The 14,079-nt window shown below is 38.2% G+C and overlaps 1 protein-coding gene across 1 annotated transcript in view; it reads left to right on the top strand.

Moving 5' to 3' along the window:
* Positions 1-5,898, top strand: part of LOC146003059 (uncharacterized) — a 33,969-nt gene extending 28,071 nt beyond the window's left edge. Inside the window, exon 3 of the mRNA XM_083141225.1 lies at positions 3,486-5,898. Coding sequence (XP_082997351.1) covers positions 3,486-5,100 — 1,615 coding nt within the window. The 3' untranslated portion in view covers positions 5,101-5,898. The remainder of the gene's footprint in view (positions 1-3,485) is intronic.
* Positions 5,899-14,079: the final 8,181 nt, after the last annotated feature.

Raw genomic sequence — 14,079 nt, 5'->3', positions numbered from 1 at the left:
GTTAGGTGGCATGTTTCGGAGGCTACTATGCAGTGGTATGCCGACAACAATGTTCACCGATTGGTCTGGCTTGCACAGTCTCCTCATCTCAATCTCGTTGAACACCTTTGGGAGGCATTGGACTGGCGGGTGAAGTCTTGGGTAAATGTGGCCAAATTCCATTGTCCAACTGAGTGAGATCTTGCAAGAGGAATTTCGATGCATTCCAATGGACGTCCTCCACAAACTAGTCGAGAGCATGCCTGACAGAGTGGCTGCTGTTATAGCAGCAAGAGGTGTCTCCACAAAGTTCTAACAGGGTTCGCACCACCAGCAATCATTTTGTACACGTGCCCAATTACTTTTTGGTAGATAGTGTAGAATCACTGATCTCTCCTATCCCAGACTACTGTGACGTAATCTATGAACCAAATCTATCCGTTCGAAACAAACCAAAATTCAGAAAGTCCAAAAATCATGTTTCAGTTTCGTGTACCACATAAGAATATGTGATCATATCCTCCCAACCTTAAACGCAAACAAAATGTTGAACATGGCCCGACACCAAGAATTACATCTGTGTTGCTTTACTCATAATCCTTTAAAAACAAAAATACCTCAAAAACTGTTCCATAAATTAAAATTTTGAAGGAAATAGATTTGGTGTTTTAAGTCCACTGTATGCACATTAAGGCTAATTGGTACTGGACCTGCAGTTTAAAGTGGAATCCGAACCACTATGTGCCTCTACCGGGAATCGAACCCGGGACCCCTTGATTACAAGGCTACAACGCTACCACTGCGCCATAGGGGAGGCCTTAAAATTCAGAAGGAAAATACATGATTATAGAACAAGGAGAAAGCACGCAAAGCACACACTAGTGTTTTTCCAATCTGCTTTTACACATTCAGCTGCAAGAGCATGGAATGTACTTCCTCCTTCCATGATGTCCCTCACTAATAGCAATGCAATAACTACAAAGACAAACTCAAAAATCTATTGTTAATTGAACATTATCTGTGTTCCAGCACTCACGAATAGTAGCTCTCACTTCTGAACCAACTTCCTAAAAAAAAAAAACTAAGTATTTTCATTTTTCATTTTGCTATTACTTTCTCCCTTGCACATTGCCAACCCTTGATTATATTTTGTTTTTTTGTTGGGCAATAAATATAATGTATAATTTGTATTTGACTTGCATATATGACACCAAGCACAATCATGTTGATTAATGTGTCTATCCTTTGTGTATTTTTTTTGTGTGTAAGGGAGCCTTTATTCTCACTTTTGTATTTGTTCTTTTTGTGTGTCTTCCTTTTTCTTCACTTCTTTTCTTGTTAATTGTATTTAGTATGCAGTATATGTATCCACCAGGGGTAGGTGGAAGAACAGCTGCATGTTGAACCTCGCCCTTTAATAAAGGAAAATTGAAATTGAAATGGAAGTACACGAAGAACATACATAATGGAGGGCTTACTCTTCTTGTTACATTTGTAATTTGATATTTCATGTCACGTTTGTGCTACTTCTGACTTATTGCTATGATATAGATAAGACATGATTGAATGAAATTTATGATGGGACCCTCACAGAGAACAATGATGCACATGATGGTACTCGAACCCCATGGCAATATTGAAGGATATCACTCAATGCACTCTGCCACTGAGCTGGTCATTTTCATTTATCTTGAGCACCTAGTTTTTTTACTGAATAAATCATAATAAACGTTATTGTAACATTTCTTCTTTGTCTCCCCGATGGCATAGTGGTTACGTTATCACCTTGTAATCAAGGGGTCCTGGGTTCGGTATCCAGTGGAGGCACATGGCGGTTTAGATCCACTTTAAACTGTAGGTCCAGCCCCAATTAGCCTATCTGTGCATAAAAGTGGACTTTAATAAAAAAATCCAACTCAATTTCTTCTTTGTTTTTGCGACTAGTATCTGCTATATGTTTAGCAAAACGAATGACTTCTATTTACACACCGAATTAGACATTTTAACATGCACATTGAAACTTATTGAAATTCAAAATAGCAAATACTGGCTGATTGCTCCTGGACCTTACACTAAGTTAAAGATAAAAACATTTACCTTAATATATGTGGACACAATTCGAGAGAGAGAGAGAGAACAGAGTGGTAACACTGTTAGATACTGATGAAAGTCATAACACACTACCCCACTTTTAAAAGCCAGAACCCCTTCCCCATTGGAAATAGGATAGAGGATACAGAAGGGGAGTGACCTTGACATGGTCAGTCACGGAGTCTTACACTTGCAAAATTGTATCCAAAAATCCATGTTCCATATAGCCAGCTGGTATCCTCAACTGTGCAGTGAGGCTTCACTAGGCGACAAAGTTAAGAGGCCTTCTCTCAGGGTAGAAACCACCACCAAAGCATAACCACCTCAGAGCCAAACATAACTTTTTTTTTAAAAAATTTTCATCAAATCATGTTTCTAGACTTTAAGTTCTTACAAAATTTATTTTGTATTGTTTGTTCTTGAATATTCATTTATTGAAAAACACCATGCGTCGTGTGGGACACTGGGTGTGAATTGGAAATTGAAATTGAAGTTGAATTTTGTTGAATTTGCAGTTGTCTGCTAGCTTAGCATATGGATTTCCTCGGACTCTGGCTAAATGAGGCATGAACACGCTCCACATTGTCATCAGACACCTTTCTTTTTGAATACTTACCTCTTATCGGCAACAAAGAACCGGTTTCGCGTAACTGTTTTTGCCATTTCTTTATTGACATGTACGATGGAACTTCTTCTTTAGCACCCAAACCATAACATGCACAAAATCGTCTGCACAAGTGTCTGAGACTTCACTTCAGACAACGTTAAGACACAAAGCACCTTTTCTTTTGGCTACCACATGATGAATGGCTACTGAGAAACTGATAATATCAGTTTTCAAGATATTCTGGCTACTGTGCATGTGCAACTACCACTGAATGTGTTGCTAAAAAAAATTGAGTCATTCTTTAAAATGAAACAAAAATCACATCATTCTGACAGTTCGTTTGGAAGTTATGAATTTTTATTTTATTATATGTATAAGCTGGACAGGCTGCAGATCAATGCAGAACTGAATAAGATAAATTTTGATGTAACTTGTTTTTATGTAGGTCTACTGGTTTGAATTGGTGTCCAAACTCGAGTATCTATAATTTTTGATCCGACAATAGTGTAACGCATCTAGCTGGAAATGCCTAATATCACACAAGAATATTCATGGACTTCTGCCCTTACAAAAACATATGAACATATAGGTAAAATACTCATCTTGTCGCCTGCTGAAGGAACAACTTTTCTTTTGTGATATCATGGTGTGTTACTACTATAGGTTACAAGTACGCATTACGAAAAGTTACTTTTATTGTTTCACAAGAAGTGTTATTATTTGGAATTCATGTTTTATTCTTCAGTATTGTAGCCTATGGTGAAATATTCCTGTGTAAGTTTTCTTAAACACGTCTATCTTCTTGCAGGTTATCACTGGAATGCACATCAATTAGAAGTGAATTTATACAGGAAAAAATGTATAGTGAAAAAGATTCATGTCTTAGGGAGACTAACTTTGTTGCAAATAAGAACTTCGGATCAAAATCACTACCAATGAAATCTCTTACCTGCAGCTCAGTACTGCTGAAAACTCTCTGCTCTGGGACAAGGAATAGTGAAACTAATTTAGAATCTACAAGGGAAACAGAATATACAAAATCTTCAAACTCTAAGGGTTGTACTGTTTGCAAGGATGGCAGCAATTTGTGTGATCACAAATGTGAACATGTAGTTCACATGCAAATTGATATTAGTGAAAAATCTTTTGTGTGTTCAACGTGTAACAAATCATTTTCACAGAAAAAACACCTGAGACAACATTCAATTATTCATACTGGAAATAAACCCCATGTGTGTTCAACGTGTAACAAATCATTTGTATGGAAAGCAGTTCTTAGACGACATTCATTAATTCACACTGGAGATAAGCCCTATGTGTGTTCAACGTGTAAGAAATCATTTTCACAGAAACAACACCTTAGAACACATTCAATAATTCACACTGGAGATAAGCCCTATGTGTGTTCAACTTGTAACAAATCATTTTCACAGAAACACGACCTTAGACAACATTCAATAATTCATACTGAAGATAAACCCTATGTGTGTTCAACGTGTAACAAATCATTTGTATGGAAAGGAGTTCTTAGACGACATTCATTAATTCACACTGGAGATAAGCCCTATGTGTGTTCAACGTGTAACAAATCATTTTCACAGAAACAACACCTTAGAACACATTCAATAATTCATACTGGAGATAAGCCCTATATGTGTTCAAATTGTAACAAATCATTTAAACTTAAAGAACACCTTAGAGAACATTCAAATATTCATACTGGAGATAAGCCCTATGTGTGTTCAACATGTTACAAATCATTTTCACGGAAACAAGACCTTAGAAGACATTCAATTATTCATACTGGAGATAAGCCCTATGTGTGTTCAAATTGTAACAAATCATTTTCACAAAAAAAATACCTTAGAATACATTCAATAATTCATACTGGAGATAAGCCCTTTGTGTGTGCAACGTGTTACAAATCATTTTCACGGAATCAAGACCTTAGAAAACATTCAATAATTCATACTGCAGATAAACCCTATGTGTGTTCAAATTGTAACAAATCATTTTCACGGAAACAATACCTTAGAAGACATTCAATAATTCATACTGGAGATAAGCCCAATGTGTGTTCAACATGTTACAAATCATTTTCACGGAAACAAGACCTTAGAAAACATTCAATTATTCATACTGGAGATAAGCCCTATGTGTGTTCAAATTGTAACAAATCATTTTCACAGAAACAATACCTTATAATACATTCAATAATTCATACTGGAGACAAGCCCTATGTGTGTTCAACGTGTTACAAATCATTTTCACGGAAACAAGACCTTAGAAAACATTCATTTATTCATACTGCAGATAAACTTTATGTGTGTTCAACTTGTAACAAATCATTTGCACAGAAAGGACACCTTAGACGACATTTAGTAATTCATACTGGAGATAGACCCTATGTGTGTTCAAATTGAAACAAATCATTTGCACGGAAAGAACACCTTAGAGAACATTCAATTATTCATACTGGAGACAAGCCCTATGTGTGTTCAACGTGTAACAAATCATTTACACGGAAACAACACCTTAGACAACATTCAATTATTCATACTGGAGGTAAGCCCTATGTGTGATGAACATGTAACAAATCATTTTCACAGAAACAGCACTTTAGAAAACATTGAATATTTCATACTGGAGATAAGCCCTATGTGTATTCAACTGGTAACAAATTATTTTCACGGAAACAAGACCTTAGACGACATTCAATAATTCATACTGGAGATAAGCCCTATGTGTTTTCAACATGTTACAAATCATTTTCACGGAAACAAGACCTTAGACAACATTCTATTATTCATACTGGAGATAAGCCCTATGTGTGTTCAACTTGTAGCAAATTGTTTGCACAGAAACGACACCTTAGACAACATTTAGTAATTCATACTGGAGATCGACCTTATGTGATGTCAACATGTAACAAATCATTTGCACAGAAACAAGTTCTTAGACAACATTCAATTATTCATACTGGAAATAAACCCCATGTGTGTTCAACTTGTAACAAATCATTTGTACAGAAATGACTGAAAAATGTTTGTGGAAGTTTAGTAAATTGGAGGAGGGATTTAGGGAAAATCCAGGACTTCATCCACACCAGAGGCCTTACAGCAGTCACCATAGTCATTCTCATCCCTGGCAACCCCCGCACCCTGACTTTTAACTACTGCCCAAAAGTCACAAATCTGGCAACCCTGACACCCATCATGCCCAGCTACAACTCACCCATGAAGAGAATTTCAGCCATTGTTGACTTCCACCTCAATCTTCTTGTGAAAGCTCTGCCGCCTACCTCAGTAATACCAACCACTTCCTCTAGAAAATGAACATTCTCCCACCACTGCCTCCAAACACCATCCTTGCCACTATCGATGTAACTTCCCTCTACATCAACATACCTCACTCCCATGGCCTCCACTCAGTGACATTCTTCCTCAGTAGCAGACCAAAACCCCAGCACTAATTTCCTGACCCACCTAGCCCCTTGTCCTCATGTCCAACCACTTCACCTTTGAGAACAAGCACTATCTTCATACCCGAGGCACAGCCATGGGTACCACAATGGTTCCATCCTATGCCAACCTTTTCATGGGCAAACTCGAACAAGAGTTCCTGTAGACCCAATCCCTGAAACCTCTCCTCTGGATCCATTTCTTCAATGACACCTTCAAGCTTTGGACACATGGAGATCCATTCATATTCACCTTCCTAGACCAACTTTAACACTTCTGCTCCATCAAGTTCACATGGGCCCACTCCACCAACCAAATCACATTCCTGGGTGTGCACATCAAGGAAGGTCATTTGGAAACTTCTATATGCAATACTTACACATCTCCAGCCCACATCCATTCCACACCAAGAAATCCTAGCCCTCAAGGGTCAACACGTCACCCATTTCCCGACAGAACTACAAACTCTGCCTTCCCCAAGCCTTGCTTCAACCATGGATATCCTTCCATCATGGTCACCAAACAAATATTCTGAGCTGCTTCATAGACCTCCACCAAGAAACCTGCCACGAATTTCCTTGTACTTGCCACTCAATATCACCCCCAACTCAACAAAATCAGACACACACTACGTTTCCTTCTTCCCATCCTCCACAGCGATCCTGACACCAGAAACATCTTTCCTGAAAAGAAAAAGGCTAGTGTTCGAGTGTTCATCATCACACCGTGGGGCAGCATATTCACAAGAACAACTACAAGGATATCCCAAAGGATGGCTATTCTAACTGCAGAGAATCATCCAGCTGCGATTCTCCCCATTTTGACATTCGATTTGCTAAGCCCAACAGTTACTATTGAGTGAATCATTTCCCTAGACAGAATGCAATTGCTTGTGAATGTTTACCACACTTTCATTTCTCGTCAATACAAATTAAATGACAGCTTGCTTTCTCTGACTTCTGTCTCTTTAGCTGACTGCTTCAATGGTACATATATGCTAAAGATGTCTAATTTGTTGGAGAGAAATTCCTCCGTTGGTATCTTGTATCAGGAGTGAGGAAAAAACGATGCACGTTAGTAATAGACAACGTGAGTGTGTGTGTGTGTTTGCAGATGCTACCTTATGGGGACACTTTTCAGTTGTGAATCCACCTGTGGGGACCAAAATCCGGTCCCCACAAGGAAATCGTTACGAAAATACATTTAGAAGCCTCGGATCACTGTCCTTGATTTTTTGAGGAATGATAACGGAATTACCTAATAGGAAATACATGCAAGAAGCTGATGCATAGCATGCTTACTTGGCCAAATTTGTTTTTCACGTGTCCCCACAGGGTGGCAAATTTCAATGCAACGTGTTGGATTAGCTTACTATTTTTCACACCAGGTGGCACAAAAATCGCGTTCATGTTACACACCCACACGCTCTGATTTTATCGCCCTTGTTGGTACCCAGGGGGAAGTGGAGTAAGGGGGGAGGTTCTGGGTGGTGGTGCAGTGAGAGGGGGAGCACGTACACATGATTTCTTTCCGTGTAGACTTTGTGGGTACCGGACAAGGGAGGATGTACCGGCGCTCGTCAGGAGAGGTTGAGACAGTGTCTGGCTGAAGGTCACTTTTTACCCCACAGCTTTCTGGAATTCGATTTCTGATATACTTTTAATTCTTATTGTTTGGCGTCATTGCCCTCTATCTAAATCTGTGTTTCGCAACTGGTGAGCCTCCACAAGGTCACGTGTGTGCTGCGAACATTTGTCTGTAGTAACAAATTGAATGTAAATTATTTAATCTGACTACCATGCAAGAGACCCAGGTTCGATCCCCAGCGGAGGAGAACCGGTATATTTTCCACCTGTTCAAGAGGTTCCGGCATCTACCCAGCATTGTATAAAGTGGCCACCTGGAGAAAACTTTTTGCGAAAGAAGACGGCCATGGACATGCTGCTGATCACTTCACCCCCACCTTCGACAGTGATCAAGAAAGTGTAGGGTCCAAACCCCACACCCACTTTACTCCTTCATGGCATGATGCAATGCACAGGGAAGCACTTTATTTTTTACTTTGCAAATTTGTTTTCTTATGCTTGTATTTTTTGATCTGTCATTGTCATGACTTAAATAAGATGCCTCTTGATGGCATGGGTCAGTTTGTTTTTACACATACATAATCTCTACAGGCGTTTCGGATTCATATAATCAGCTGCATGAATCGTTTCAATAATAATAATAATACCAAAAGTACCTACGTATGAGTGCAGTGAATTGGATTATTATTATTATTATTATTATTGTTGTTGTTATTATTATTATTAGTAGTACCGTGCGTCCATTTCGATCTTCAGCCGAGAGATCGGGAGAAGCGTGGCGGGCGGCGCTGACGGAGATGCCGACATTTGCGGCCTGTAATGCCCACTTATTTTTATGGACATATCCAAACATTTATATAAATATTGCAAAACGAGCACTAACCTGTGTTATAAGAGTTGTTCAAACTGATATCCACCAAGTGCCAAGTGTGTAGACTTTCGGGGAGAATATGTTGAATAGCCTGAAACTTTCGTGCCTGTAGCTAAAGTCCTTCTGAGTCCGGCCGAGAACTTATCAGACCCCTCATAACGTGAACCTTGCAGCTGGCATTCCAATCGTCTCACTGACACAACACACATTCACACTGCAATAACACAAACAAGTAACGGCAAGTAACCAATAATAACACTTGCGCACAGTACGAAATTAACACGATCTTGGTTTACATCTGCTCGCCACTATATTCACAGCTCTGTCGCAAAGGAACAAAAAACTCGAGCTCGGAGATTTCGGATTGCAAGGAAGCTCACGAACACCATTGACTTTTAACGTTTTCGTCTACAGCGTAATCTTGATACAGTGTTGCACATTCGAAACCTCCAAACGATCCCCATCGACACAAAACTCTTTCAAGGATATAAACTTAAGCTGGACGTTACTGGTCAAAACTACGATTAAAATGTTTTATTATCTGTGGCTTTTAACATCGTATCTAAAGCGTATTTTTTTGTGTATATAAGGGCAGAACTTGGATGAATTACAGACGATAAATTATACCACAGGTTAATGCTCGTTTTGCAATATTTATATAAATGTCTGCATATGTCCATAAAAATAAGCGGGTATTACAGGCCGCAAATGTCGGCATCTCCGCCAGCGCCGCCCGCCACGCTTCTCCCGATCTCTCGGCTGAAGATCGAAATGGACGCACTGTAGTAGTAGTATTTTAACTGATTATATTGTAACTCATTCCTAAACTTCTAATTTATATCAAGAGTGCCGTAATGTATTGTTTTTAGATAAATAAATTTTATGATGTGCCGTGTTCAGTACTGGATAATTTATGGTATTCTGCGAGGACAAGAAAGTTGTGGAACATTGCTCAACCTTTACTTTTACAGATGACCGAGTATTTTGAGGGGTGTAGAATTATCAGAAGGAAAAATGGGGGAACACCATACTTTCGGTGGTATTTTCTTATGCCCCGGTACCTGAAAATTAACTGAGGGCGTGAGTTACACGATTTTTCTTTTACGGATTCCCTCTTTGATTCATTCTTTATTTTCCTTATTTTTTTGTTTACAGTAATTCACTGTGACATTGGCATGAAGAACTAAATTTGTTCAGTTTTCCTGAACAACGTTGGTTTTACAGCATTCTACGAGGAGATAAGTAAGATTAAAATTAAACGTTAATACGAGAGTCACTATTTATATTTTGAGCCTTGGCAACACTGATTGAAGTTAGGTGCGATTTGACGTTTGCACGGAATCGTCTGGCATTATTGACCATAACATACTTCAAATGTTTTGTCAATAGCTTGATTTGTGTTGTTTATGTTGCCTTGGAGATTGCGCGACAACAATAAAATGGAATTTTATCGTGAACATTTTCGTGCGATGATTTTTTACGATTTTCGATGTGGATTATCAAGACAAGAGTGCATCGATCAACTTACTTCCACATTTGGCGATGAAGCCCCATCCTTTGCCACTGTGAAACGCTGGTATAACGAATTTAATCGTGGCCGCCATTCACTCACCAACGAGATTCGTGAAGGTCGTCCAAAATCAGTTGTTCAAGAAAACATTGATGCTGTGCAAAATCTAATACTGCAAGATCGTCATGTGACATACTGTGAGATTGAGGCAACCATAGGCATTAGTTCCACCAGCATATATAAAATATTACATGATCATTTAGCTGTGAGAAAGGTATGTTCTCGTTGGATCCCACACAATTTGACAAAAACTCAAAAAGACGCTTGCGTCAATTGGTGCAAACAAATGCTCAATAAATACAATCGTGGTGCTTCAAAAGACGTATATAAGATTGTAACAGGTGCCGAATCATGGATATATGCATATGAGCTGTAACGTAAACAGCAGTCGACTGTATGGGTGTTTCAAGATGAACCCAATCCAATGACTTCTTCTTGTTCCCGAATGTCAAGAATAAATTGCGTGGACAACGATTTTCGTCGGCGGAAGATGCCGTTGATGCGTTCAAAAACCATATTATGGAGGTGTCTCAAGAAGATTGGAAAAACTGCTTTGACAAATGGTTCGAACGAATTCAAAAGTGTATTGACCATAAAGGAGAATACTTCGAAAAACAATAAAGCAGTTTTCAATGCCAAATTCCTGTTTTTTCATTGTTAGGCTCAAAATATAAATAGTGACCCTCGTAATAGTAGAAGGTAAATGTGTGTTAGTGTTCAACATAATATTTATGAATACAGATACAAAATCACATAAGTGTGTAATTGGTTTGGTAATGTTTTGTTAGGATTAGGGCTATTAGAGGGGACTGAGTAGACAATATTTGGAATAGGAACCCATGGCCGGAAAGTACTGTTTTCCTTCTACAACCATGACAATATGTTGGATGTGCCTTTGTTGGTATGCAACCGGGAAGGCAGTACATGGTGTCAGAAGATCACCTGATGGCACGTGACGTGTACCCTGCGGCGGTATCCTGCCTGGAGCCCCATTCACGTGCCTGTGCGTCTCCGATGAACATGGTTGAGTACACGTTTGCAGAATACATGGACATGATCCTTGTGTATGCGCAGCGGAAGGGAATGGAAAAGGAGCTCGTCGGCTGTATCAAGAACGTCATCCACAACATGCAACTCCATCGCATACTCTTTTTGCCAGCATTACGCAACAGCCCCGAGAACGAGGGACCTTCACCGCCAACAGGAAGGACTGTGGTGCTCCGAAGAGACACCGCATACCCGAATTGGAAGAGGCTGTACTGCACAGGCACGTGAATGAATTGGGCTCTACACACAGAACTCAAAGTGTGTCAATTGACACACAAAAGTGCATATTTTTTTGACTCCAATGACACATTAAAAATGAATCAAACTGAAAGATGCACCTAAATGCATCAAAATAAATGTGTCAAATGATTCACTAAAATGCATCAAACTGAAAGATGCACCTAAATGCATCAAAATAAATGTGTCAAATAACATATTAAAGTGGATATTTCGTTTGATGCACCTAAACGTGTCGTTGGAGTCAAAAAATTTGATGCATCTTTAGTGTGTAGAGTAACACATTGAAATGCATCAATTTTTTTCTTTTTCTTGCTCATGCAGGTTGCATACCTGCAAGGGAAAAGTTCCAATACATTTCTCCACTGTAAAAAATATTTCACTTTTCAAACACTCTCTTGAAGCACTTCACATTCAATGTGCTTCAGTAGTGTTGTATATGCTGAAAAAGTGATGGAAAGGAATATTGTCAATATTATATATTCTGCAAGTGTGTTAAGTGCATTCTATAAATTATTTTATCATTTATAGTACACTTCCCACATTTAGAACATGCTGAAAACACTTCTTAGTACACAACGAAAGAATTTATCAGTACTGTAATATTTTAGGTGGAGGGAGCTTAGTGTAAATTTCTCTAGTGCAGGGTAATGGGGGTGCTAAGCTACATTTAATTTAAAAATTGGGCTTTTCTTATTCACATTTGTACATATATAAACACACCTTTCTGTTTCAAAATGGCATAGCCTTGTGAGTTCATGGTTGGTTATATGTGCAAATTTTGAATTGAATATTGAAACTGAAATGACACTTTCAGGAGATATTGAAAATAACTTTTGCACAAAATGAGAGATCATAGCTGAAAAAAGAAAGTAAATAAATTTTCCTTCTCATTTAATCTACATGTTTATGCCTTATCGTGTATACATGCAGATTAACAATCACAGAATAAACCAAATAGGAAAAAAATTCAATTATGAACAAAAAATAAATGATGCAGGAGTAAAGAAGCATTGTCATTAAACAGAAAAAAATCAACAACCTGTAACCTAAAATGAATATAAAAAACAGAAACACTATGAATACCATTTTCAATCACCACACCATTGTTGCTAATGAACAATAAGAGAAACTTAGGTGCAATTCATAGTAACAAATGATACAGAAGATCCTGAGACAGAACATTTATTGTTTGTCACAGATACACTGGTGCTTAATGCATAATCTGCTTTCAATCCTTGAACTTCTCACATTAGATAGATGGCTTGAGGTGATAGTCTGTCTTTATGGCCTAATAGTATACATATACTGGACTAATGCCATGCATGTAGCACAACTTTTGGGGTAGTCTAATTCAAAACTATAGTATATGTCAACAAGTGCATAGATAAATGTTTGTAAAGTGGCACACTGCACTTTCTAGCATCTGCAGCTACCAGGACAACATTCCTTCCACTAATAGTGCCAGATAGGGTGCTTCTTTCTCAAAATCTTTTGTTACCAAATGGTGATACTTCCTGAAAAAAAGCATGCATAAATATCATTTTTTTTTCTTGAATTTAATTACAAAACATCACATTTATTCCTGATCAAGTATTATCCAATTAAAACAATCTCTCTCTCGCAATGAGATTTAATGTCCTGACTATGCATCAACCCACAAAAAAAGAAAAAAATACATGGTAGAACAATGCCCTCAAATGGCTGTTGTACACTGACATTAAATTTGACTTATTTAATATCTGCCATGACCCAAGAACACAAATCATCACCATGCTTTGACATTCAAGCAGATCCCTGTACCAATTTGCTTCCCTTTTACCTACACTAAATTCCATGACTCCACATCCCTTTGAGGGGTCAAGGCCTGCCAGACAGACAGCTTTTCATTGGATAATATGTGCTTAACGCATTGTGTACCATCAGCACTGTTACTGGTGTTCAAGCTCACAGTATTTTATTTATTGCATGTAGCTCCCCAACTGTTATGATGTTGGGTTAACACAGAACTTTGGAACTCCAAAGAGTTCAAACCAAGAACCACTCATATTAAAGGCAACAACAGTAACCAAGAATTCAGCTCTTCTATTTTACTAATGACTACAAAATATTTAGAATCCAACTAGTCAACTTCTACCCCTTTAGTATATTACTTTCACTGTTCCTCCCCTCAACTACAGCAATTAAAGTTTGTATGCACTTACCTTTGATGCATGAAGACGGGTACACAAAAACACTCCTATACAGGCCAGATTTGAACCCAAAACTCATCACGAGCACTTTCTCCTTTATGTTGCATGTCTTTGCACAGGGCCAAGAAGTTGATGTGAAGTTACTGTAAAACAAAAGAAATACCATATTTACTGCTATGAAACGGAGAACATTCAAGGTTTATTTAAATTAGCACTAGGAAAATATTACCATACCCAGGTGGTGTAAATATAATAGCAATAATATTCTTTGTAAAACTATAGAGGAGACATTCTGAAATATACTTATAGGCCAAAAGAAAGTGATTAAAGATATATAGCATACTCAATTTAGTTCATTTATATTACTTTTCTGTTCATAAACGTTTATCCTATACATAAAAAATTGATTTAAAAAATACGGCCCAACCCTGTGGCCGA

This window comes from Lepisma saccharinum, chromosome 19 (genome assembly GCF_977018435.1).
Source record: "Lepisma saccharinum chromosome 19, izLepSacc3.1, whole genome shotgun sequence".
NCBI classification, from domain to species: domain Eukaryota; kingdom Metazoa; phylum Arthropoda; class Insecta; order Zygentoma; family Lepismatidae; genus Lepisma; species Lepisma saccharinum.
This window is presented reverse-complemented; position numbering and strand designations above follow the sequence as displayed.